Source organism: Seriola dumerili, unplaced genomic scaffold, assembly GCF_002260705.1.
Source record: "Seriola dumerili isolate Sdu_G_001 unplaced genomic scaffold, Sdu_1.0 BDQW01000068.1, whole genome shotgun sequence".
Taxonomy (NCBI): domain Eukaryota; kingdom Metazoa; phylum Chordata; class Actinopteri; order Carangiformes; family Carangidae; genus Seriola; species Seriola dumerili.
The window spans coordinates 14,680,564-14,705,358 of NW_019174323.1; the positions used below are offsets into that span (position 1 = coordinate 14,680,564).

A 24,795-nucleotide genomic window follows, 5' to 3' on the forward strand; every position below is an offset into this window, starting at 1 on the left:
ATTGTCTTTGTTAAGCAACCAGTGAAATGACTAGATTACATAATTACATTAGATTACAGGTAGAATGAACCATTCACAAGATGAAAACCGGGGGAAAGGGGGAGTTGCTGCAGGGGAAAGACCCACATGGCTGAGGAGAGGGGGGTGGTTGGCTTGGTAACGTATAGCACAAGGTTGATAGGCGCAATAGGGATGACACCACCTACCCTTTGGCCTCAGATCACCAGCATTTGACCCCATGAGGGGCCAAGAGTCCCTTTAGAATTAGAATTTCCTACACATTTATAGAGACAGTACCTCTGTCTCTTTCTTCATCATCTTTTCTCATCATGGCCCATCCCAAAACGCCCACCCGTCCCCCAACCCCACCCCACCTCGTCCCGCCATGGTCTGTGGTCACACGCAGGGGTTGTCTCTGATCTGACTGAGACTGGCTTTTGGAGTTTTTTTGGAGTTGGTTGTGGTTTTCCCGCAGGCTTCAAGGCTTGTGTTTGAAATGGGCCTCCACTGCAGAGACAGAAACATAAAATGAAGTAATGCAGCGATGCAGGTAACAGACTATGGTTTCGACCGATGTGCTCTTTTTGAGCAGCAATAATGATGCTTTTGCATTAAAGTTACAGAGAGAACCACAAGAAGAAGATCCATTGCCCAAAAAACAGTTTTGCCGTTGCAACAAAACACAAAATTAACAAGTCTGACTACAAAAACTGAACTGCAGAATAAATTACTTTCCAAAACTTTTTTTTTTACCTCTGCTAGGAAGATTATGTTTTCACCTGTGACTGTTTGTTTGTTTGTCAGCAGGATTAGGCAAAAACCCATTTCACACCAAACTTGGTGGAGGCATGATGCAAGGGCCAAAGAAGAACTCATTAAATTTTAAAAAAATCATTTTCCATAACATTGCGAGGTAGGGCATTTTTCAACATTTTCATCAGTTTCCTAGAAAATAATGTTCGGATCTTGATGTAATAAAAAGTCTGACACATTTATGACTTTGTACAATTTGGTGCAGATCCAGACAATAATCCGGACTGCTGTAAGAAAAGATTTGACCTTGGTATGCGCTCTACTGAGTGTCATTTTAGTTACTCAAATGGTCTGATATGGCTTATCTAGTCCCGGTACCTGCATATTCCTGTGGCCTCATTGGTCGATTGATGACCCTCTGGAAGGCCGCTATCCAATCCCGTTGCTCGGCCTCTGTCTCGCAGGCAAACAGGAACTTCCTGTCCGGCGTGACGATGGTGATGCCGTGGTTCCAGTGGTAGCCCTGAGTAGACGCGGGCAAACCGGCCAAGACGGTGTAACTGTTCTCCTTACTGCCGATGAACACTTCACCACGGGCGTAGGCATCCTGGGAGACGAGGGACACAGGGTGAGTATAAGACATGCGAACGCTGAGTAATGGGTCCGAACAAAGTAAAAGGCAGGTCTCTTCTTACCAGAGGGTCTTTAAAATACATGAGTCTCCTGTCATCCATAGTAAACCACCTCTTCTTAAAGCCCTCTGTGTGCTGCAGAAAACAAAAAGAGACTGAAGGTTATGAGGAGAGAAAACAACAAAGAGAGTCAATTCATTGCAAAAAGTATGAGTCGTCATGACAAGTCTGCAGGATGTTTGGCCACTAAAGGAGCATTAAAAATAAAATAAAATTTCAACTCCAGTTTTGGGAACCACTGTATTACACTGGGCCTGCAGACAGTTCGCTCATATGTAACTGTAATCACTGCACAAACCTTTGGGCCTGTTTTCTCCATAAATCCTTCCTTCATGAAGTTTCTGGTCAGTTTGGGCACCAGCTGGAACATAAAGGAAAAGACAAAAGAAATATTAAATAATATTGCTTCTTCTAGCATGGGTATTATTAGATGTTATATTATCAGATTAATATGCATTTGCTCGACTACAAGATGGATGTGACATAAATGTGAACCCCAGGAAGGTCATCTATGCATCTATAACAGGAACAAGATAATTCACTAACAAATCGGACGTCCGGTCATCCTCACCTCCTCATCACTTGCTCCAGGAAAAGCCACCTGCAGGTAGTGGAACCTTGCTGCTCTAATAGCATTGAACCAGTCGACCATTTCCTGTTTTAAAAAACAAAAACAGAAAGTAAACACCCTCAGTGGCAACATAACCCACAATCACAGTCTAATTCACAGTATTTATTTTGGGCTGCAAGTGAAGAATGTGTTGTTTTTGCAGCTTTTATCCAGCGGTGAAGGTGTCTTTTCTACAGAGTAAGGTGTAGTCAAGAGCATCAGTGCTTGCTGCAGCATTGTCGATAACTCCACCACAGAACAAGAGTGACGGCGACACCGAATGAACCCGATGAACTCGTTCTGACACGGCCTTCAGTAACACGACTCAACCAGCAGAGGGCGCAGTGCTTTCTCTATCCGAGCCTCTCAACCCTCCTGAATGGACATTATTATCTGCCTCTTTCTTCTCTCTAATCTTGTTTTTGATTAACTATGTCCCCCCCCCCAGCCCCCCCCCTCTCCGTTTCTCTCTCTATATTAGTCATACAGTAAATCCCAGAGATTTAACCGTATTGTGAGGCAACAATGATTTGTGTCCTCAGTGCTATAGAGCCCCTCAACGAGACACATAGAGCACACACCCACACATCCTCGTTTTGCTATAATTGTGGAGACCCATCCAGCCCCTTACCCTAACCTTTGCCATGACAACTGAATGCTTAACCCTAACCACAGCCATTCTATGCCTAACCCTAAAACCACATCTGAACCCTGAAACAGCCACTTGAAGTCTGGTTTTCCAGGCTCTCAGTTTTCAGAATCCACAAATACAATAAAACAAACCCCCCCCCCTCTCAAATAAAGAGGTTCAAAACCAGAACAGTGAGGGTTGAAATGGAGAATGCAGCTTAATGAGGGTTTTTTTTTTAAAATTTATGTCTGATAGTTCTCGCAGCAGTCCTACAATTGCCTAGAAAGGAAATTATGTGGGTTTTTTTTTTTTTTTTTTTCGGAAGGTTCCTGGAAAGCATGACATGTCATTTGGTGCGACTTAGAGGAAATGTTTTAAATTACATGAACAGTTGCTGTTTTCTCAGTCATAGCACAGCAATTTGGTTGAATGCAGAAATCAAAAAGGTGTAAAGTTCATTGTGAAAATTACGAAATACATTGTTATTTTAAAGCAGAACATGTACGGCGTTGACATTTGGCATCTAGACTCTAACCTCATCGCTGCCCACAAGAAATCACCATGCTCAGCACAGCAGGGCAGTGGCGACTGACGATGATAACTTCCCTACTAGGGAAGCGTACATGCTGGGGTGGACTGGGGTTTCTTTTTTTTCGCTGCACGGATGGCAACAGCAGTGGCAGCCCGTGACACAGCTGACTGACTTCCCTTGCTCAAAGGCTACGTTTCACTAGAGTGGACACGGCCTGAGTGCTATCTAATCTGGATTAAATTCACAACCATTTATGAGAACAAAGACAAAATAATGAGAAAAACTGCAGCTGATTTCACAGCAGATATAAAGTGTCGTCTATATGTAGTAGAACGGTGATGCATTCTCTGTTGCTGTTGGTCTGAGCTTCAGCACACTGGACTTGAAATGAAACAGTGCCTATGAGGTGACTTTCAGCACTTTAACCTCATGTAGCCTCACAGCTTTTATTTTTATTTTTAACATATTCCCCCAATAGTTAAACAGTAAGGCACTTCCTACACTATTCACAGAATCTAGATGTAGACATCCTCAAATTAAAGTTAAAACTTAGCACTCTAACCTCATAGTCTCTGTCTCCGAGCCGACACAAAATGTGTCACTTTCTAAATACTTTCTGACTGCACTGTAGCTACTGAAGCTGGTTGGAAAAAGCCAAAAGGAGATTAATTATTAAGGGACATTTCCGAGTCCAAGTGCATTTAGTAAAGCAGACAGCATGCATATTATACTGCTATCTCTGTATTAGAGCACTGTATTACGATCTATATGAGAAGCATGTCACTGCGTTGTAGAAAACAATTAAGAAGAAAGGAGTACAGTAATTGAATTAACGATTACAGGAACTGAATGAGTGTAAATCAGTGTGATAGTGTACCTTAGCATCACTGTGGTAGACAAAGATGTTCCTTGTGCTGTTGTCTTTCAGGTAGGTGATCTGCAAGCCGCAGGGGTTGCCGATCTTGGCCGGCTGGAAGGTGGCATTGAGGGTCTCAATTTTCATCACCGCCTTGGGATCCCTGGCCTTGATGGAGGCAGACATGAACAACAAATAATACATTGCAAAAGTCCCATATTTACCAGTGTTATAGGCTTTAGCCGAAGTGAAATTGTGCCACCTTAACTAAGCACAATTCAAAATCAGCTGCATCATCTTGCTTACATCCTGCTTGTTGAAGTATTTTAACGCTCCCTCCCTCTCTGACAGGATGAACTTTCGGCTGAGAAACTGACCATTGTCTCTTCCTCGTTTCCATAGAAACCCCTCTCGGTACCCTGGGCAGAGAGAGAGAGAAAAAAAAAAAAAAAAAGAAGTATGTGGTTGGGAAGCTGGTATCAAAAACAGCATCAGAGAAGATGAGAGATGAAACACAGGAGGCATTTATGACAGTAATGGTGAGATGTTGTAGCTGCATGGAGCGAGATGATACTTCAGTCAAGCTGAAATCAAACATCATTTGATCTTAATCTCATTTAGAAGAGGAGGAAGAAAAGGGAGACGGTGTGTGAGGGTGAGAAAACACAGCAGAACATTCAAGAAACAAACAGACGTGAGAGGAAAGCATTTAGCATGGGAAGCAGCATGAGACAGCACAGAGAGGGATTTTATTGTCTCTGTACCAAAGAACATCCTTTTCCATGTTAATGATATGCTGCTCCATTTATAGCCTGTAATGTTTTCTTCTTCTTCTGTCTTTTTTGCTAAAACGCTCTGCCTACACTGCCTCCATTTCTCTCTTCTATTTCTGTCACACTGTCAAGTGTTTTCTTTCTAATCTGGATCTATTTCTGTAGCTTGAATGACAGGAAAATGCAGATCAGTGATCAGCTGGCATCCCAATGAAGTGGCTAATTTACATTCATTACATTACCTGATGCTGGGTGTTTTGTAAATGAGTGCTAATTGTCAAATAAACTACAATTTTCGAACTGAAAATGATGAGTATGAGGTGAAAATGGGGCTAATGTGCCCTGAATGATTGTGCAGAGAAGTGTAAAAGAAAAAAATAGGAAGTATTCTGTCATGTACGTTTGTAGCAGAGGAAGCTATGGACAGAAGATTATTCTTATACTCTTATTCTGTTCACCCAAATTACATGATATTTTCTCACTTATTGCATTTGAATATAATGACGCTGGTAGTCTTAGTATTATTTACCGGGTTTTAAGATTTAAGATTTTTGCCTCCAGCCCAAAACAATGCAGGCGGATGGCATTTTATTTGAGTGCTCAAAGGAATGAAAGAAGTCTGCAGCAACATCTCTTTACAGAAACAATGTCAGTTACTGTGGAAAACCCACAGACCTCACCATCAACAGACCAATAACTTCAACAGGAAGTAGTGGAATGATCAAGAAGCTGACAACATGCTTAATCAGAACATGTTGTTGAATGACCCCCCCCCCCAAAACCCCCCAAAACCCTTCTGATGTCATAATAACTTTCTAAAACTGACAATTCATACTCACTCCACAACGAGATTAGCCAGCAGTGTGGAGGCGAGAAAGGAGCCACAGTTTGAACCTCTCCCTCTCTCTAGCTCTTTTTTTATTCTTTACGTAACTGTTTCTTTCACTTTTCATGTGAGCAAACGAGTGCAACACTATGAACGTCTTGAAGGATTCTGCATGTCCCGCGTCTCTATAACAGCGGCTTTTCACTACGTCTTTGAGTGTGTTTGATTAGAACGGCTTTAAGCTCTTTTGATTTCCCAATGGGGTCAGACAATGCATCACCCTGCTCTCTTTTCCATTCTCCTTATTCACTTCCATAGATTACCTCTATATCTTTTTGTCCTCTGCACTCACTTCACTCCATCGTGTGTGTGTGTGTGTGTGTGTGTGTGAGCATGCACTTTGTGGCTGTGACTTTCTGACATGAAACATTCACCTACATTGGCATTACCTCATCGATCAATAGCCCTCCCTGTCCCCACCCTCGCCTTCTTCCCTCACACTCTTTTCCTTCGTCCTATACTCTGCATACATAACATTAGCTGCTGTGGAGGCCACTGAGACTGCCAAGTCAGTCTCAGCCACCCACCCACACCCACACACACAAACTGCACACAGATATTATGCACCTCAAAATGAGTGATGTAGTGAGCTCGAATGCACAGAGATGACAGAATGACTCATATTATTACACTCTATCTGCTTGTGTATGTGTGTGTGTGTCCACTGTAACAATAAACGGGTGAGGTCACTGCAAGCCAATCAGAAAACTCCATCTTCAACAAGACGTGAAATGTATACTAGAGTGTACACACACTGCTGGACCCAACACACACAAATATTGTACATTCACACACACACACACACAGTTTAATGGCAGTTCTATTTTCCGTCAGTGACAATTACAGTGTCACTGCTTGAATATGCTTTTAACTGCAAACATATACAGAACCACTTAGGAGCGGAAGGATGAAAATGAATGTTTGAAAGTCGTCGATGGATGTTTCAGGGTAATTGAATTCCTGCTACTGGCATCCACTGGGACGTTTGTCCAAGGGGGGTTTTCAAGGTTCTGCTTATCGAAGGGTAAACAACGCAAGCCTAACACGACAACAGAACAGCCACTTTTGCTTTATTTTAGATGGTGAAACTCAAGTGTGACAAATATAATGAGCATGATGAGGAAGCTGGTTGTTTCCTATTGTAGCGATATAAGAAGACACTGAGGGTAACAGAAAGGTGACACCAGTCTTTCTATTCACACACATTGAATTGACTGTGGCCTAGTTGTTTTGTTTTTTACATAGCTGATAGCAAGTCCTTTCAATGCATATGCTATCATTAAATATTCAATCTGTGTGGCCTTGGTTGATGCTGATCTGATGTCTTGGGGAGTAAAGTCTCACGTGCTCAGGCTGGTGAGCATTTGGACAGAGACATAATTACAACGTAAAATCATACACTACTTACTCATCCAGCAGTAAAAAGTGTATTTGCTGGTAACAATTTTCAGTCCTAGATCTGGTGCAGGTGTTGACATCAGTAGGACAATGTATGTGAGACTGACCAGAGGAAAAAAACAAAACAAAAAAGCCGATGTTCATAGTAACAGACAGTCATGAGTGACAATGGAGTTCTATTGCCAATACAGACAATATTTTTTTTGGTTCTGGGACAGTATCAGCTTGTTCCATGTAAGGGTTAGTGTTGGGGGAATAATATAAGCAATGGGGGTCTTTCTAAGTGTAATAATACAAACGTGTCAGTATGAACGTACCTGCAGAATAAGGCTCCTGTTTCTCGATGAACTCAAACTCATTCCTTTCGTACTTGGCTCGGATCCACTGCTCTCTCAGCAGCCTAGAGACATGATGAAAAACACACAGTTAGCTTTCACGTCAATTCTACACACACCACATGCCTCGAAACACACACACACACACACACACACACACACAGTTATTTTTCAGTAAGCTGGATACTATACGGTACTTTTTAACTACACAAAAAGAATATCATGGAGATAAAAAGCCAGCAAGCAGATAAGCAGATAGTTACCTAGCTCTAATTAAACAGAAAGAAACACACACATTCATATCACACTAAAGCATAAAGACTTCACTGTCACTGCCTTTGCTTTGCATGGTTTCTACCAAAGCTGCATTGAAAAGAAGCAACCTCTTTTTCCTCTACAGTGCGTGGAGAAACAAATGGCAACAGTCTGCACATCACCATGCCAACAGTCTCTCTCACCATTTCCTTCTCTACTTCTTCCAACCTTTCAGCCTCCCCTTCAGGCTCCAAACTGCTTTCATCCTTTCTCTCGCCACACATTTTCTCCTTTTATTGGCTTCTCTCAGAAATAAAAATGACTGTTCTGTCTGCACAAAGAGGTAGAATGTCTTACTCTTGGCAGATATTTCTTTGAATGACACCTTCTGGTGACATTGGGTCTTAAACACTAAACTCTGCTTCTCAGGGGAGAAGGGTGTGTGAACACTACCACAGACCATGGCACAGACACAGAGAAAGACACATCTCTTTCATCTGCGTTTTCTCGATCTTTCTTCTGTTTCTATTTTAATTAAATCCTCCTGGACAGATGCTGACAGAGAGACAGATGGACAACTAAAGTCCTGAATTAAAAAAAAAAAAAAAAAAAAAGTAGAAAAGAATTAAAGAAAAGAAGAAAATTAAAGATTTTGTTTGGAGGCAGATGGATACTCAAAAATATTTGCTATTAGTATAAAAATAACTATGACTGCACATACTGCAGCTGCCAGATAAAATGCAATTTTTAAAGAATTTTTTTTCCTGTTGTTCACGGTCATAAAAACCTTAAATAATTCACTGTGATTGAAAGTTTATCAGTTAAACATGAAACAGTCCACGGGGCTGTGAGAAGAGGAAGAGAATGTGATATTTTAGGCACTACCTGCCCAGCACCAAACTTCAGACAGACGCAGATGGTGATTAACTGGTGAACAAAGTGGAGCATTTAGCAGCTAAAGAGCCAGTTATCTCCCTCAGGAGTAGTTAGAGAGCTGAATCAATCGTGAATGTCAGACTTCTATTCACCAGGTGGCCAGAAATATGACTCTAAATAAAGTGGTGCAGGAATGAGTTAGCATTTTAGCACGTCCGGCGCTAAGTATGTGGGGTTTTTGGTTAGGTGACTAAATTAACAAAAGCTCGTCACTAACGTCACTAAATGCTAAGTGGCTAATTGAAACGACAGAGGTTGTTGGCGACGTAAAATGTAATCACGTCGAGCACGAAAGCTGACCTACTCACCAGTCCACCTTTACAGAGGAAAAGTGAATTCGGATCCGGATCGTCAGTTTCCGACCCTCTTCCTTCTTAAAATATAGTTTTCTTTCCCTTTTTCCTTAACATGAGTTTGAACTCAACACTGTCCTTTCACTGCTGAGCAAACAACGGTTTTTCACAGCGGCCATTTTGAATTGTCATAGTCGGAAAAGCACAGGTGTTGGCATTAACATTATCAATGTTGTCTAACCATAGATTGGAGCCTACATGTCCCAGTCAAAGTTGTGGGTATGCAAAAGGTCATATTTAACGGAAATTGGTTCAGAAATAAACAAGTTACACTCGATGTTTGTATTGAAATCTGCATATCTCACTACACGTTTAATTTGTTTACTAGTAAACAAGTGGATTCTTCCGCATAGCATATAGGCACATACAGTATTGGCTAATGAGGTGCCTACGTTTCTGTATCTACAGCTCCTAAATTTAAATTAACTATATCGTCTTAAAAACTATTCCACCAAAAACACTAGTAGCACGAGGAGTTAGCTCAGTTAGCATAAGCTAACTGCTATCGCTTAGCTAATGTAGCAAATAGACTAATTCCATTCGCAAAGATGTTCTCTTTTGAGACGACTGACATAAACTTCTTCATGAAAGTCATATTAGGACTGTTATGATATAAGGTTGCCCCTCCAGTACTTGTGTTTTGGGTGTGACAAAAGAAAGAGCAGGCTACTTACTTGCAGTCAGTGTGTGTAGGTCTGTAGTAGAAAGCAGGAACCTTCTGCTCATATTTGGCCTTGGCTGCATTGTTTCCCATAGCAGCCATTAACTGAAAGGGAGGCAGGACAACACAATCTGGTTATCTACATACTGCTCACAGTCCAATATATACTTCATTGTATTACACTGCAGTTTCCACATTGCTGCATTCAAGATGTCCAGGGTGAATGAGAAGCCAGACAAATTTGATATAACAGCATATTTAACCAGTTCGTTTCGAGGTTTAGGTATTTTATTCTGAAAAACCGTCTCTCAGGTAAAATATTGGAGTGTGAATTTCAGGATTTGTGGACATACCAACATTAAACATTTAAAACATTGCAGTTGTAATAATATACAATTTCCAATATTACAGAAAGTGTGCAATTTTTATTCATTTAGAATATTTCTCCTTGTATTGTCACTTTGACTTCAAAATAAGATAAGATAAAAAAAAATAAAAAAAAGATAAACATCTTTGTTCCTTACTATAAAATTAAATGCAATTAGAAGATCCATATAATAGCAGTCATGACATTTCAAGGGCCTAGAAAATGGTGACAACAAAACAACAACAGGCAGAAGAAAATAACATTCACTTTGAATAATGTGACAAAAATTGGCTGAAGCAGAGGAAAACTGAGGTATGATAGACCTCGCTCAGTTGACAATGAGTCCCCTGCTTGTCTATGGGATTAATTGTGGAAATGGCTTCACTGCATTGGGACGTGTCTGCCTCCCGCCCGGCGTTCCCTCCATCCTGTGTTTCATCCAATGATAATCCCTGAGCCCAATCCAGCTGGCTGAATCCCTCAACACGCCTCTCTTATCCTCTGAGGGGCTCTGGAAGGGATGCAGCACTGTGGCTTTTTATTGTGAAGGTCACATAACAGCACAAAATGCAACCAAATGACAAAGCTCTAAAGAATTCACGGCAATTGCGATATGTGACATATCTGCTGGCAAAAATGTGAAGCATTTGACACCTCAGATGTGACATTTGGAACATGATATCAATACCATCAAAGCAAAAGATCAAGAACCTTTTTTTCAGCCATTTAGCATAACCTCCTCTGCACAATATCCAATTTATTTGGTACGTCTCCCCTTTATGTGAAGTGCTCACTACTTAAAACTGAATCACAAGCATCTACAGAGCATAACATTCAGTTACTGTTCAATAAAATAACCAAATCTTCATGATAACACGGCATAAATGGCAACACAAATGAGACCACATAAGTCTGATTTTTCCTCTCTACAATGGCATCATATAAAAGGAAGAGCTGGGGCCTCATTTGTCAGAATAAGCATACTCCCACCTTCACACAATAACATCTCATTTACCTCATTTGTTCTACATCCATCTGTACATGCACGTAGAAGCTCATTTACATATAGAAATGTGCCAAATATTGTCAACCACATCCAAGCGGGCCAAAAAGATAAAGATGAAACATAATGCAACGACAATGAGGTGAAGCTCCGTAGCATTCATCTTACAGACTTCTGGACATTAGTGTCATTTCATGTGTGCTACTGCATTGTTATTGGTGTTTTTGTACTTTACATCGTGTTTAATGTTTCCACTATTCCCTTACTTTATTTGTTCACACAGAATTAGCATCTCGTTCGACCAAGAGTGACATAGTGTGCAAATATAATATACAACACCCGCTTTTCATTAACACGTCATAGCTGAGAACACAAACTTTCCACAGTATCAAATCATTTAAAATGAATGGTATCAAAAACGTAGCAGTTCTTTATTAATATAGAATGATTACAAATGAATGTTCATCAATAGTTTATCTGAATCAACACAAAAGAGATGAAGCTTCTCAAAATATAAGAGTTGGGGATTGTCTATCTGTTATTAATGAATTTCTTTGCCTGCAGTTCCAGGCCTGATTAGGAGCAGCTCTAAATGTGTGCACATTCTCAAGCACAAGAAGAAGAAAATGATCAATTGGATTCTATGCATAGAAATGAGCGTATGTACAGTTTAAGAACAAAGTGGTTCATTAATGAGGTCCCTAATTTTAAGCTTTTATTGGTCATTCATAGTGTTCACCGTACATTTCCAAAAGAAATTCAACGCTACATCCTAGAATATGCAATTATAACGATCACGATTTTCCAACTTTCTTCTAGATGTAAAGATGTGCCATCTCATCGTTATTTTTATAAATATGCCCCTAAATTATCTCATAATCTCATATTATTATTTCAAATTTTTTACCCTCTCAGGCCTTTTTGTAGTGTCACTTTGAAGTGTTTTAACTTCTCCAAACTGTTCTTTTCCATTGTTCTCCTTCACCTCATACTGAAGATAATATTATCCCCTCTGTCTGTAACACTTCCTCAAACCATAAAGACATTTTTTTTTCAGAATAAAATGCTTATCTATTTTCAGAAAAGGTGTTCTCAAGATAGTTCCAAAGACCTGACAGTGACTTTACGTCAGTCATCACGTTTCAGACACCTTTGGTATGAGCGGGAACTGGAAACATTTTGCAGACACTTAGTGACGTTTATATTGTTAGTCGACATGAAGGAAGACCCCCTGTGGGACATTTGTGGTAGCTCATTAAACCCATGATGGTCGTACCCTGTATTAGCTAAGTTCAGCTAATGAAGTGAATATTGTGTGTCTGTTCGACAGAAGTGTCTCCTTTGATTGAGGATGTTTTATTGGAATGGGACTGCAACAGCTCCAAAGGTCTCAACAATAAACTCTGGCATCTCAAAATCAACCCTAAACTCTCCCAGTGCTACAATTACATTGGTGGAAATGTAACACGAAACCAACACACGAAACCCTCACAGAGCTTTGTTGCAATCCAAACTGTTCATCCACTCGTCTAATTCTCCTGCTTCTGTTTGGGTTTTTATCTCCAAATACCTCCCAACACCCTACTGTATTATTCTTGCATTTTGCTTCATACCACCTCCCCTCTCTCCTCTTTAGTTAAATCTCCATTACATCCCAATTATTGTCCTCCCACATCTCCAGCCTCCTGGTTTTTTCCGCATCACTCGCGTCAGCATCACCTCCCCACAAAGTCCTTTTTGTCACCCAGTGGTGGCGTTTTAGCGCTGACATGATACATTCAAGGGACAACTTCACACTTCAACTGCAGAGCCAAAGACTTAAATCAGTCTCACCTATGACAAAGTTTTGAACAGTATTTGCACAGAACTCATATTTCCTGTTGACATATTTCTGAAGGGGGTATGTCTGCAAGGCATGCAACAGCTCAGCTTCTTTTCACACCCAGGAGAAAAGTGTACACGGTCTCACTAATGGAATAATACTTTATTGAATAATTCACTTATTTGCTTTCTTGCCCAGAGGTAGATGAGAAGATTGACACCACTCTCCTCTTCAGTAGCTGGTTAGCATGTCCCACTGACCACTTCCTTATGCAAGATATCTTTTATAATGTGACTTCATGTAAAAACCATTAATTGTTTATTTCTGCCACAGTACAAAACTGCTCTAATGACACATATATTTTTTAACTGTAAAAAAAAAGAAAGCAGGACTTGAGTCTCTGTGGTATGAAATTCTGCTTTTTACCCTTATATGGCGTTTTTGTGGATGAAGTTTGCCCACAAAAGGAATAGAGCCTTGTTGGGGTTTTGTTTATGCTAATGAGCAATGTTCTTCCATGACGCCCAATTTAGTCATATCTATTCCAGCAAATATCAAATGTCAGCAGTCAACTCAGAGAAAGGGAAGTGATGTTTATATTTTTTAATTTTTGATATTTGATATCAATTTGAAGTTGGGACGTTGCATTATACTGTGTATTTGCCATTGCTGCCCTACCTCCACCTCACTGGCATCCCACGTGTCCTGGACAGACTTCACCCGGCTGATGTGGGGGATGCTCCGGTGAAGGAGCGAGCAGGCCTGGCAAACAAACACGCCCAATGTCAGTGACGCCCAGTCCGGCTCTGCAGGAGAGAGAGAGAGAGGGAAAGAGAGAGGAGAGAGATGAAGGAGAGCCGGGAGGGGGGTGCAGGGGGGGAAGAGGGATGACGTAGGGAGAACAAGCATGGGGGTGAAAGGAGAGGATGTGAGTTTGGGGGGAGACAGAGAGAGAGGAAGAGAGAGAAAACGAAGGGAGGAAGGAAATGAAATTGGGCAAAGCGAGACAGGAGGATGATAGGAAGAGATCGAGGAGAGATAAAAGAGGAGGTGTGAGAAGGTCTTGTCATAAAGGCGCTGCAACAAAGAGAATAGCAGCTCACGGTTCAGGCTATAAATACTGAAAGTGCTGATGCTGGCGCTGTTAGGAGGTAATAGCAGCAAAGTAAATGAAGCAAATATTACAAGGGAGTTTGGTTGAGTGTGTCCCTGCACATCAACGAGAGCAAGGCAGCTAAATATGATTTTGGGGAAATCCTGTTTAGCTTACTGACAGGAAACAGACAGCCTGAGATCTGATCAGGTTAGTTACATCACCAGACTCCTAAATACACTGTGATAATATCATCACACATATGCATGTGCATACACCCGAAAACACAACATGCAGTGTTTTATACTTAAAAGGTCCTGGCATGCATGCACACACACACACACACACACACACACATACATATGCATCATCTCTAGACAGACCATTTGTTGCTTAGTGCCAATATGATCATGTGATTACTTTGAATACAGCTCTAGAAAATGACCAGACTCAGCAGACAGCAGGAGCAAGAAGTTTTTCTCTGCAACGTGACACAGACGCAGCATCAGTGGGTGTTGAGACAGACAAGGTTTGTCTGAGTCACTGTATCACACAGACCTTGATTGGATGTAACTGACATCGTCAAAGTCAGAGATGGAGTGTGCCAGAGACGGTGTCAGGGAGAGAAAGACAGTGAGCGAGCGCTAGACATAATGTGCGTAATCAAATGTAAAGCTCAGTCGGCAGAACCAAAGAAACATGTTTAGAGAGCGAGTTGGCAAACTGGTTAGAATAAATAAATAGATACACAATCCTGGTCAAAATGTAAATCACCGTTGGTCGGTCATCTTTGATTATCCACTAATTCTTTTAAGTCATGCATCAAGGAAAAATGTGAAATATTTGCTTGTTTCAGTTTCTCAAATATGATGAATTCATGTTTATTTGTCACACTGTTGGTTTTTAGACACATCGTTGGACGTCCACTTACACTCTGGGGAATTTGCGATTGCCATTTTTTAAACATTTTTCTGAAAAATCAATCGGTCAATCAAACAAATAATTAACAGGTGAATCAATTATGTGCATCCTGATTCAGTAAACAGAAACACTATAAACACGTTCTTATTGTTCACAATGGGTTATTAATAATACTAGAAAGTATAGAGCTAATGGCTAATTATTATTCCATTAGCAACTAATGGCACTCAGTAGAGCACATACCTCCGTCAAGGCCAAACGATCCTCCATGTCTGTCAGCTCCAGATTATTATCTGGATTTTTATCTTGATCAAATCCATTGATCTCTAAAATTTTATTATTTTTTTAAACATCTAATATAAACATTTTTGATAAGAATCCCCTTAATGTGGTTATTTAAGACTTGTGATCATATACAACACCTCAACACCATAACATATGCATGGCCACTAGCGACTGAGAACGCCGTGTCCTCAACAGGCAGCATTCAAAAGTCACCACATTCTCTCTCCATCTCAGTCTCTCTGCAGCTGCCATTTCTCACACAAGGACCCTCAGCGTGGTGCACCAGGACCACGTGAATACACACATGCACGCACACACACACACACACACACACACACACATAGTGAGAGTGTGTAATACTCAAGGGAGTCATATGAGAGCTACAGGAGAGAGGAGGGTAGAAGAGGGCAAGAAATACTATTCTTGCATTTCTTCGTCCTCTTGAGGCTGGAAGAAGCATAGACGGAGATGCCACAGAGCCTGACTGGGCATCAGCAGGGGGGAAGAGGAGAGGGTTCAGATGATGAGGAAGTGATGGAGAGAGGAGGAGAGGTAGGAGGGATACGGTATGAGACATGGACGAGGGAGAGGGAGGAAGTGTGTGGGTTTCTTAATCATGCAGAGAGATGATGTGAGCTCACAAAGTCCCCCGAGGGTGTTATGTGGCATCTACGATAATCCCCCTTTGATTTATCTCTTTTAACCAGTGACGAGTCGGCAATATTTTTTTTTTTTTTTTTTTACAAATGTCAACTCATCCTTTAATCACTCTGGATTGTGATCAAGCACAAAGCACTGGAGATGGCGCTTTGATGTGAAGAAATCAAACCTCTACCATTCTATTTCTATTATGTCTCCTTTTTGCCAACAACACACACACACACACACACACACACACACACACACACACACACACACACACACACAGACACACACACACAACCTTGCTGACACCAAAACGCACTACCAGCCATTCAGCGGTGAGGTCACCACTGTCTGAGTCAGGCCTCACAGAGACGCAGACAGCACTCATGGAGATTACTGTGGCTGCATGACTGACTAACTAACCACACTCACACACACACACACATGCACACACACACACACACCATGCAGATGCACACACACAGGGGCTTCCTCCTCCACATGTACATAGAAGATGTTTCTCAACAGGATTACTGTGAACAACAGATGCACAGTCGTAGCGAACAGGAGGTGGGAAACTCCTGATGTAGTGTGACTGCTGTGTCTGTGTTTTTTCCTTTTCTTTTTCTTTTTTTTCCTCTCCACAGTGCATAAGCTGTTTGAGGCGTGTTTGTTAAAGAGCTGCGTCCTCGCTCCATCTCCAAGGAATTGTTTAGAAAAAAAAAAAACGTCAAGTTTCTTGCTGTAGTTACAGGGCCTGTTGGGTGGAGAGACAACAGAGCTATTGATCCAACCACACAAGGTTGAAGAAAGAAGTGCCTGTGGCGTTACTGCAGGGCAGATGCAGGGTAAATGAATGAAGGGGCATTTGTACAATAGCAGCCCCTGTGTCTGTGCGCGTTTGCAGGCACTTTTCTGCATCTGCATGAGTTTATTTCTACATCCGCACACATACACATCAGTCCGTCAGTGGCTGTGTCATGGTGAGAGATAATGACTAAACAGAGGGGCCAGCTGAGGTTGTGACCCTCTCATGTCTCAGCCAAACCCCTCAGGCAACAGCACAGCGATTTATTTCTACAGCAGAAGTTAGTCTTAGATTTTTACTAGCACTAAACTTCAGTTTGACCCTGGCTCTGTTAAAAATGGTAAAAATGGCTTTTGTAAGAACATCATCAAGGTTTACTTCACTTCTAAAAGGCTGACTTCTCACACGGATATTTGCATTAGTGAACATTAGATGTATAAAGCATTTCCTGAATATGTTGAATCAGTCTATGTGGCTGTGATTTGTGTTTTAAATTCAAACAAACATCCTGGTGTTTACACCCACCAGCATCTGACTGACAAGCTTTCATATAATGTCCCAGGACAAACTCATAAAACTGGACTGCAGATATAAATGAGCGATATAGCTAACTCTGGCCCATGTTGTGCATGGTCCCTGTCAGATAAACTAATAATATACCCATTAATGGAACTTAAATCAATAACATAATACAGTATACAAAGGTCAAACATACATGCATCAGTTCTTGTTGGTTAAAACATTGTATGTCTAATTCAGTTCATGAATACATGCAGACACTACTTTCTGCCATGGAGACAGCGGATCTATAGGCTACAGATCTATAGATCTACACGGACAACGTCTTTCAAACGATCCTCTGTGAGCCGGTGATGTCTGTTCTTTCTTCCTGGTTCATCTGTCGTACATCTAGACTAAGGCTCCTCATGAGACATGTCAGTGTTTGTCGCAGCACAATAATCAAGATGTGGAATTGCTTAATATGCCTGTAACCCTTGACTGCAAACAGCATGTTTGTTTGTTGAGTGAAAATATTTTTGGGGGGTAAAATGTTTAAAAAGCACAGACACACTCCCTCTTCTGCATTTGATATTATAGTACGTTTTTTTTTTCAGACAAGATTGTGGTATACTCAAGTGCAGCATTGCATTATCTGATTGGCATTAGCTGTGTCATTCATGCTTCACCATCACTGACTGATCAATCAGCTGCTTGGCTGCCGGCTGACTAGAAACACGCAGTGGTAATCATAGAGCGTACGTCTCCTCCGTTCTGACACTTCTCACCGACGTGCCGTCCTCCTCTTTTGGCTTTTATTTATGCTCGTATTTGCTGAGGGGGGATTTGTTCTCGCAGCAGAATCCTTGTTGCTGCTCAGATTCTTTTAGAGCTCCTTCAAAGACTGAAGCTTTTTCTGGTATAACTGTATAATGTAAGCGCCTCTGAGTGAAGCAGGTTGCTTAAACCGACGGTTTTGTGGCTCGAGGCTTGTTGTTACTAAGTAACCGGCTGGAATATTGAAACTGTCGGAAACCTAAATATAATGATATAATGATTGGAAAGCTCACCAGATACGTCTGATGGCTAAAATTCCCTCGAATCATGGTGGAATACTCAAAGGAAGATGGCTACCAAAGAAGTGAAATTTGATTACAATTTAACAAGGCACATTGTTCCTACCTTGCATGAAGTAAGGGCTGGATTTGCAGTTATTCCTGTCACTTAGTTTGGGGTCTGAGAGAGTTAACTACTTCACTGATTATGTTGCTACTGACGGGGAAATGATGAAGAACTTGAAAAGCAAACCTTGAGTCACACTGGTTCTTTTGGTAGGACAGGAAACTGCACCACTGCTGACAGGAACGATCCCTCTTCCATTTCGCTTCGTGTTTGATACACGGTTGTCAAAGCCACGAATTTAGTTTAGCTTGATCGTCGGTGCAGCTGCCAACAGCAGATGTTGTTCATGAGCTCTGTAATATTTTAGCTAACACTAATCTAACATAGCTTGTTACTGCTATCCAAGGACACTTGTTCAGGTTGTTCTCCCTCTGCTGTAGGAGGCAGAGGTAAGGTCACATTATCCTGTTGAAGGTGTGACAGGTTGTGTTCCCACATCATTACTATTTCCCAAGATGCTCTCGGAAAAGGGAACACACCTGTAGCATAGCACCAACTCTTACAGACACAGGTTCAGTGAGAGGAATAACCTTAGGTTGCAATGGGAAATGCAAAAAGCTGTTTTTCTCCAGCTTTCTTTTCAGGAAAGCCGTGGGCGAGCTGAACTTCCTCCTATTTCGCCAGAGTTCCTGCTGTTTTCGCTGTTCAACAAACACCTTTCTCGCCGCTCAGAGGACTGCTGAGGCTTCTCTCTGGAGGGAATAAACTCGTTTGTGTGTCCTTAGCGAAGGGCATAGCCACAACGCTGCTGAGCTATAGAGAAACCCTGCCGTATAAGCTCCCAGCTCAGCCTCTCATCTGAGCACACCAGCAGAGAGAAGATAGGGGGGAGGTGGGGGGGAGGTAGGGGGGGCGCAAAGGTAAGGAAGGGCAGAGTAAGAATGACTAAGCATAAAAAATGCACAAGCAGTGGTGCCAATTTGTGTGTTTTCAGACCAATTCCAGCAGGCTTCCTGTCAGGTTAATGGATGTTCTATCTGCGATGGTGAGATAAAACAGGGGCGAGGGAGGACAGCCAGGTCACTGCTGATGAAGTGATGGTCCGTCTTTACCTTAACCCTGAAGATTTACAGACAATAAAGGGATTTCGTGTGATGTAATGCGGCAGCCGTATCCTCAGCTTTCCACTGCGTATATAAATATGTAAAACTGGACTCGGATCTAAACATTTAATCACCCATTTATCTGACTGAATTTGTGCCAAGATCATGTCATCTTGTTAGCCACAGCCAAACCATTACAGCGCTTTCTTTTTGTACTCTACGTTCAGGCTTGCTGTCTCTAGTGTGTACAAGGAAAATCTAGCTTTCACAAAACAATGGTGTAAGCTGGCTTAGTGAGGGTCTCAATTATAAAATAATAAGTTTATCAGCACACAAAAGGAAATGACTATGTACATATGTAAATGAGAACAACTCAACTGTGATTTCAGCTGTGTTACAGCGCAGTATAGGTGACAGGGGGAGACTGAGCGGAGGTGTAATGGGCCGACGCTCAGCAGAATAACCGGCTTTGTGTGTAGCTGCCCAGTCAGTCGGCTATGTGGCGGCAAAGTTAAGAAGACACCTTTCTCTTGTCTCTGATTCATCACAGACGCGCGTCAAATAAATAATAAATGTCAACACGGAGAATCATACAGCTGTTGATATTGAAGAGATTTCTCACATTTCACTGTGGACAGAGTTCGTTATTAAAACCACCTGGAAACACAGGTGTGGACAAGTCGTCTTGACAGGAAAACAGTGCTTTACATATTAGAGTTTTAGTGTTTGTTAGTCGAGATAAGACTATTTCAATTGGTCATTGGTATTCCCCTAACTGGTTATAAACCAGAGGAATAAGAAAATATTGATTTGTGACAGACAGTGGTTCATTTTGTGTTGTGTTTAAACCCCCCAACGGCTAAGTATCAGTGTTGTAATCAATCTTAAGCCATTTGACTCTTCCACTTAATGTAAACTGAGACAGGAAGCAGGGTGCACTGCTAGCGTTAGCATTAGCAAACCCAGCTGACAAGTAACATTAACACCGATGGCCGAATCCAAAAGTTAGACCGACTTTGACGATAAAAAAAGGCACTAAGGAAAATCGACAAAAGCCACACAGTGAATCTGAGAACATGTTAATTCATTTGCTCAGACTGAACAAAAAGAAATGCAATGATATTGCATGTTACAGGGACTGTGATGAATGTAAATCCCACTGTTCTGATTGCACTAAAAAGCAAACTTTTTTACTCTTACTATGCATATGGTGGAGAGCTCCTTATACTATGACAGTTTTTTAAAAATCGCAATATATCACCTTGTTTACAGCATCGCAAGATAACGCGATATATTGACTCTTAACCCCTGTATCATGATACATATGGTATCGGCCAGACTCTTGCCAATACACAGCCCTAGTATACGCATACTAGAAAAAAAGCCCAGAAATGCTACTGCTAACAAAAAAAAGACACCCATCACTTATCAATCATATATCAGACTAGCTTCCTAGTTATCTATCTGGCTTATGTATCAGTCTACAGTATATAGCTGTAGGCCTACACTTCCTGTTACATCTTACTCAACCATTCTCCTCATGTCCTCCTCAGTAACATTAGATCATTTGTGATATTTTAAGCTCTTGTGAAACTAATATTTTTCCAAAAAAGCCAGTCAGATAAAATCCCGTCCCCATCCAGGACGGAGCCACCGAACCAGCATCAATAATTCATATCTTGGTGGGGTGATGGTTTGGTTGATGGCTGGGTATCCTAACAGCTTTTATCTGTGTAGCCTGCTCTTCTGAAAGTTCATGAAATGAGCCAATTAAGTATGAATGCAAATATGGAGGAAAGCTGTTTAAATTCAGCTAAAGTTATTCTGCTGAGTAAGCAGCATCACCAGCAGTTGTGTTTGAAATGCCTTGCTCAAGGGAATCTCAGCACTTGTGTGGGAATAAGAAACACGAGTCACTTCACCAGCTGTGATCTGAGTCAGTCACCCTGTAATTACCTGCTCCTCTGACTGTTCGGCTACTGCTGCCCTCCAGCCAGAACTGTTATACGATATCCCAGATGTTCTTTTGACAGGTGTAGAACACATAACATCTGTCCCGCCTTTGCTTGACAGAGGCTAAATTTGATTGCATGATTGCATAGGTGTTAGCGATGTACTAACAATCTCAGCATGGGAATATTCAGAGCCGATGTTTTCTCTCAGCACAGTGGATCACTGCAGAGCAGTTTAGAGAAACAACATAAAACATTTGTCAGAGTCAAATAAAGCTCTGTGGGTTTCGGTCTGTGTGCCATTTTTCCCCACATAGGACTACGAGTCTACAGCCAGGACATAAGGCACAGCTAATGCTACTACAGCAACATGCTTGCAGTGACAATGCTGATGATTAGCATTTATGATGTCAACCATGTTCAACATCTCATGGTCAAACGGGAATTTAATTGACAACTGACAATCTGACATTCACACCCATTTCACACGGTCATCGGCCAGGGGTGTGGAGGTGAGAAAGGAGCCGAGGTTTGAACTCCTCTTTCAAGTTCTTTTATTCAACTATTTCCAGCAATTTCCGCGTTCAGAGCCGAGTGCAACACGATGAATATCTTCCAGGAGAGACTGTCTGAAAGTTCACACCTCACAAGGGCTAGCTCAACGTCAGACACAGATTAAAATGAACTAGTTCAAGTTTGCAGATCACAATTTTGAATTTAGAACTAAGTTCATAGTCCCAAAACATGACCTAGTTCACAATCATTTTTTATGTTTTTTTCTTCTTTTTTTAAATGAGCTATTCTGAGCTAATTTTTATTCAGTAGAACCTCCTCTGAACCATCCACCCCCAGCCCCCAATCACCACCACTTCCCAAACTAAATGATTTACTGTATACTACTATAAAACACTCTTGTTTTACCACAAACGGGATGCAATGGGTGCCATATTTGGGGGGCCCCACGCACATCCAGAGTGGCCCGTGCCAACCGCGGTAGCCAATCCCCTCCAACCTGCCCTCTGCGTAGCATCGGACGGCAACCTTGTGTTGTTTGAATTGCCAACAATAAACCAAAGTCAGAGGATCAAAGTCATTAAGATGGGGCGTGAGAATCTATACCACTTTGTTCATTCCAATCCATCCAATAGTTGGTGAGATTTTTCAGTCTGGATCAAAGTGATGCAATGACTGCCTGACAGACATGTCCATTGCTAGAGCTGCTGCAAGTGTGACTAAAAATCAGCAGATTAAACCTTGTTTTATACCAACAGGATATGTGAAAGCTTTTATAGCCTGGCTATAGGCTGAATTGCATTATGTAAGTTGGTGTTACAGAGAAGCAAAAGGCCACATAAAAATTTCAGATACTTTAAAGCTGCTATAGTGAACACATATATGGTACCAACCACGATAAGAGACACTATCTCTGCTTATTTCTCGACCAGATAACACCCTCCGGTCAAGATGAAATCCCTCTTCAAGTGTCCACCTCTCAGACAAAGCTATCTAATTTTGCGAGAGCACTGCTGGCTCCAAAAGCTGCTTCGATACAGCCAGTCCTCAAAGGAGCTGTAACCAGGGCCAAGGAACAGGCATCCTGCGCGGGCTCAGCTCCAAGCACTGGGCGTACGGCCCGTACTGGAGCCTCGGTGGCCACTCACTGGTTTATTGCCATTTCAGTGAGGAGAGGGAGGAGGAGGAGGAGGAGGGAGGGGATGGAGCGGAAGAGAGGGGATAAAAAGGGGAATTGGGAGAGGATGGAGAGATGAAGAATGGAATGATGACAAATATGCTTTAGCTGCCTCTGAGGAAATAACATAACCTAGGTGAAAGTAGTGCCCTGTGCCAAATGGATGGATACCACTTCTCTGAATGAAAAACAAACATGTAAAGCACAAAAAAAAAAAAAAAATACACACACCAATAATTACTGAGCAGGCTGTATGGAGGCTGCTGACACCGGAGAACATGATAACACCAGAGAGCAACACCAGCAAACACACACACACACACACACACTGTGGACAAACATGATGTCAGTTGGCATGTCTTTGTACACCCTCACACACCAGAACAGACACACACAGGAATGTTTATGTGTTTATGGCTCAGACTTAAGTCCAGAGTCCAGTCTGTTTTTTATTAGGCCTTTTTCTACCTGCAGAAAGGGTGTTTTCAGGTAGCCAGGCCTCTCATGTCATCATATGTGGACCCAATTCACCCAGACTTGTTGGGTTTGGAGACACCGGTTCCCTCATCTTCCCACCTTGTGCACAGCAGCTTGACATGCATTAGTGCATGTACGGGCTCCAGCGGACACCGGAGCCAATGCTTTGGGGTGTTTCTTACCTGGATTGCCGCAGTCCGCGCACGTTTCGTTGCCGGGTCTCACCAGCACGTCTTGCAGGAGCCGGTTGTTTCCCTCCGGTTCCAGCGCCATGGTGAGTTTATCCGTCCAGCCTCACCGCGGTGGGAAGAAGCCTGCACAAGAACATCCGCTGAACATCCACAGACAGACTGACTGTTCGATCACCTGCCACCTCCGATATGAGCTGGAGGAGAGAAAAGACTGGACGATCCGAGGCGCTCTCTCTCTCTCTATCTCACTCTCTCTCTCTCACTCTCTCTCTCTCGCTCTCTCACTCTCTCTCTCTCGCTCTCTCACTCTCTCTCTCTCGCTCTCTCACTCTCTCTCTCTCGCTCTCTCTCTCTCTCTCTCTGATAGCTCTATTACCTAGTCTCACTGACTGCATAATAATCAAGCCTATAGCCGATGTTACCATCACCTCCTCCCTCCCTCCCTCCCTCCCTCCCTGTCTGTCTTCTCTCCCTCCATCCAGTCTTATATTTTATGAAAGTGTGACATCCAGCGGTGGATCAACTGAACGCACTGCACATTCATAGACCATTGAAAAGTCAGTCATCATCTCTAACGACACAATACTTATATCGACTATTTGTATAGAATCCCCTAAAAGTTTCCTATGAATGTTTACCTGACGGCCACGGCACCTTTTGTGCAATTCCCAGGTATTTCCAAGTGTCTACTTGGAAACTAATGCACAAGAGGAAAATACCCTATGGATGTTAGATTTAAATTAAAGAAATCGTATTATTTATTTATTTTACTACTTTTATTTTGTAGTTTTCAAATAGTGTTACACCAATAGACCTACGTTTTTTCACTTCGTAATTTATATAGAATTATTTAAAGGCTGTTTCTTTATCCATCTCTCTCGTTAGATTGTGTCCATCAGTTCGAAAAAGTTATTCGTTTTTAAAAATAAATAAATAATAAATTAAAAAAGGGCTGATGTGGACTGGAGACCGGGGGGGGGGGGTTGAAGGCAGTGGCAGGGCTCGGCTGGTGGTGTGGCTGGACTGGAGGCTAGAGGATCCACTGGTGAGGTGGTGTGACGGGAAGAGGCTGGCTGCACTGAACACAGGAGAGAAGAAGTTAGCATTCGGGGCTTAATCGCAATTAAAGTCGATATTCAGGGGGACA

General features: G+C 42.0%; 1 protein-coding gene across 2 annotated transcripts; it reads right to left on the reverse strand.

The window, feature by feature from the left end:
- Window positions 1-374: 374 nt before the first annotated feature.
- LOC111219995 (arf-GAP with dual PH domain-containing protein 1-like) lies at window positions 375-23,885 on the reverse strand. Of its 2 annotated transcripts, none has more exons than XM_022742914.1 (11): window positions 23,640-23,885; window positions 13,542-13,669; window positions 9,685-9,776; window positions 7,449-7,531; window positions 4,381-4,493; window positions 4,096-4,242; window positions 2,017-2,100; window positions 1,744-1,806; window positions 1,449-1,520; window positions 1,132-1,360; window positions 375-507 (listed from the first exon to the last, which is right to left on the reverse strand). In XM_022742914.1, exons 1-11 carry the CDS (start codon window positions 23,728-23,730, stop codon window positions 479-481), a joined length of 1,131 nt encoding a protein of 376 aa, XP_022598635.1. In that variant the 5' UTR covers window positions 23,731-23,885; the 3' UTR covers window positions 375-478. The 2 variants fall into 2 exon arrangements, with proteins under 2 accessions (XP_022598635.1, XP_022598636.1); XM_022742915.1 differs by lacking the exon at window positions 23,640-23,885 and adding an exon at window positions 22,697-22,777.
- Between the last annotated feature and the right edge of the window lie 910 nt (window positions 23,886-24,795).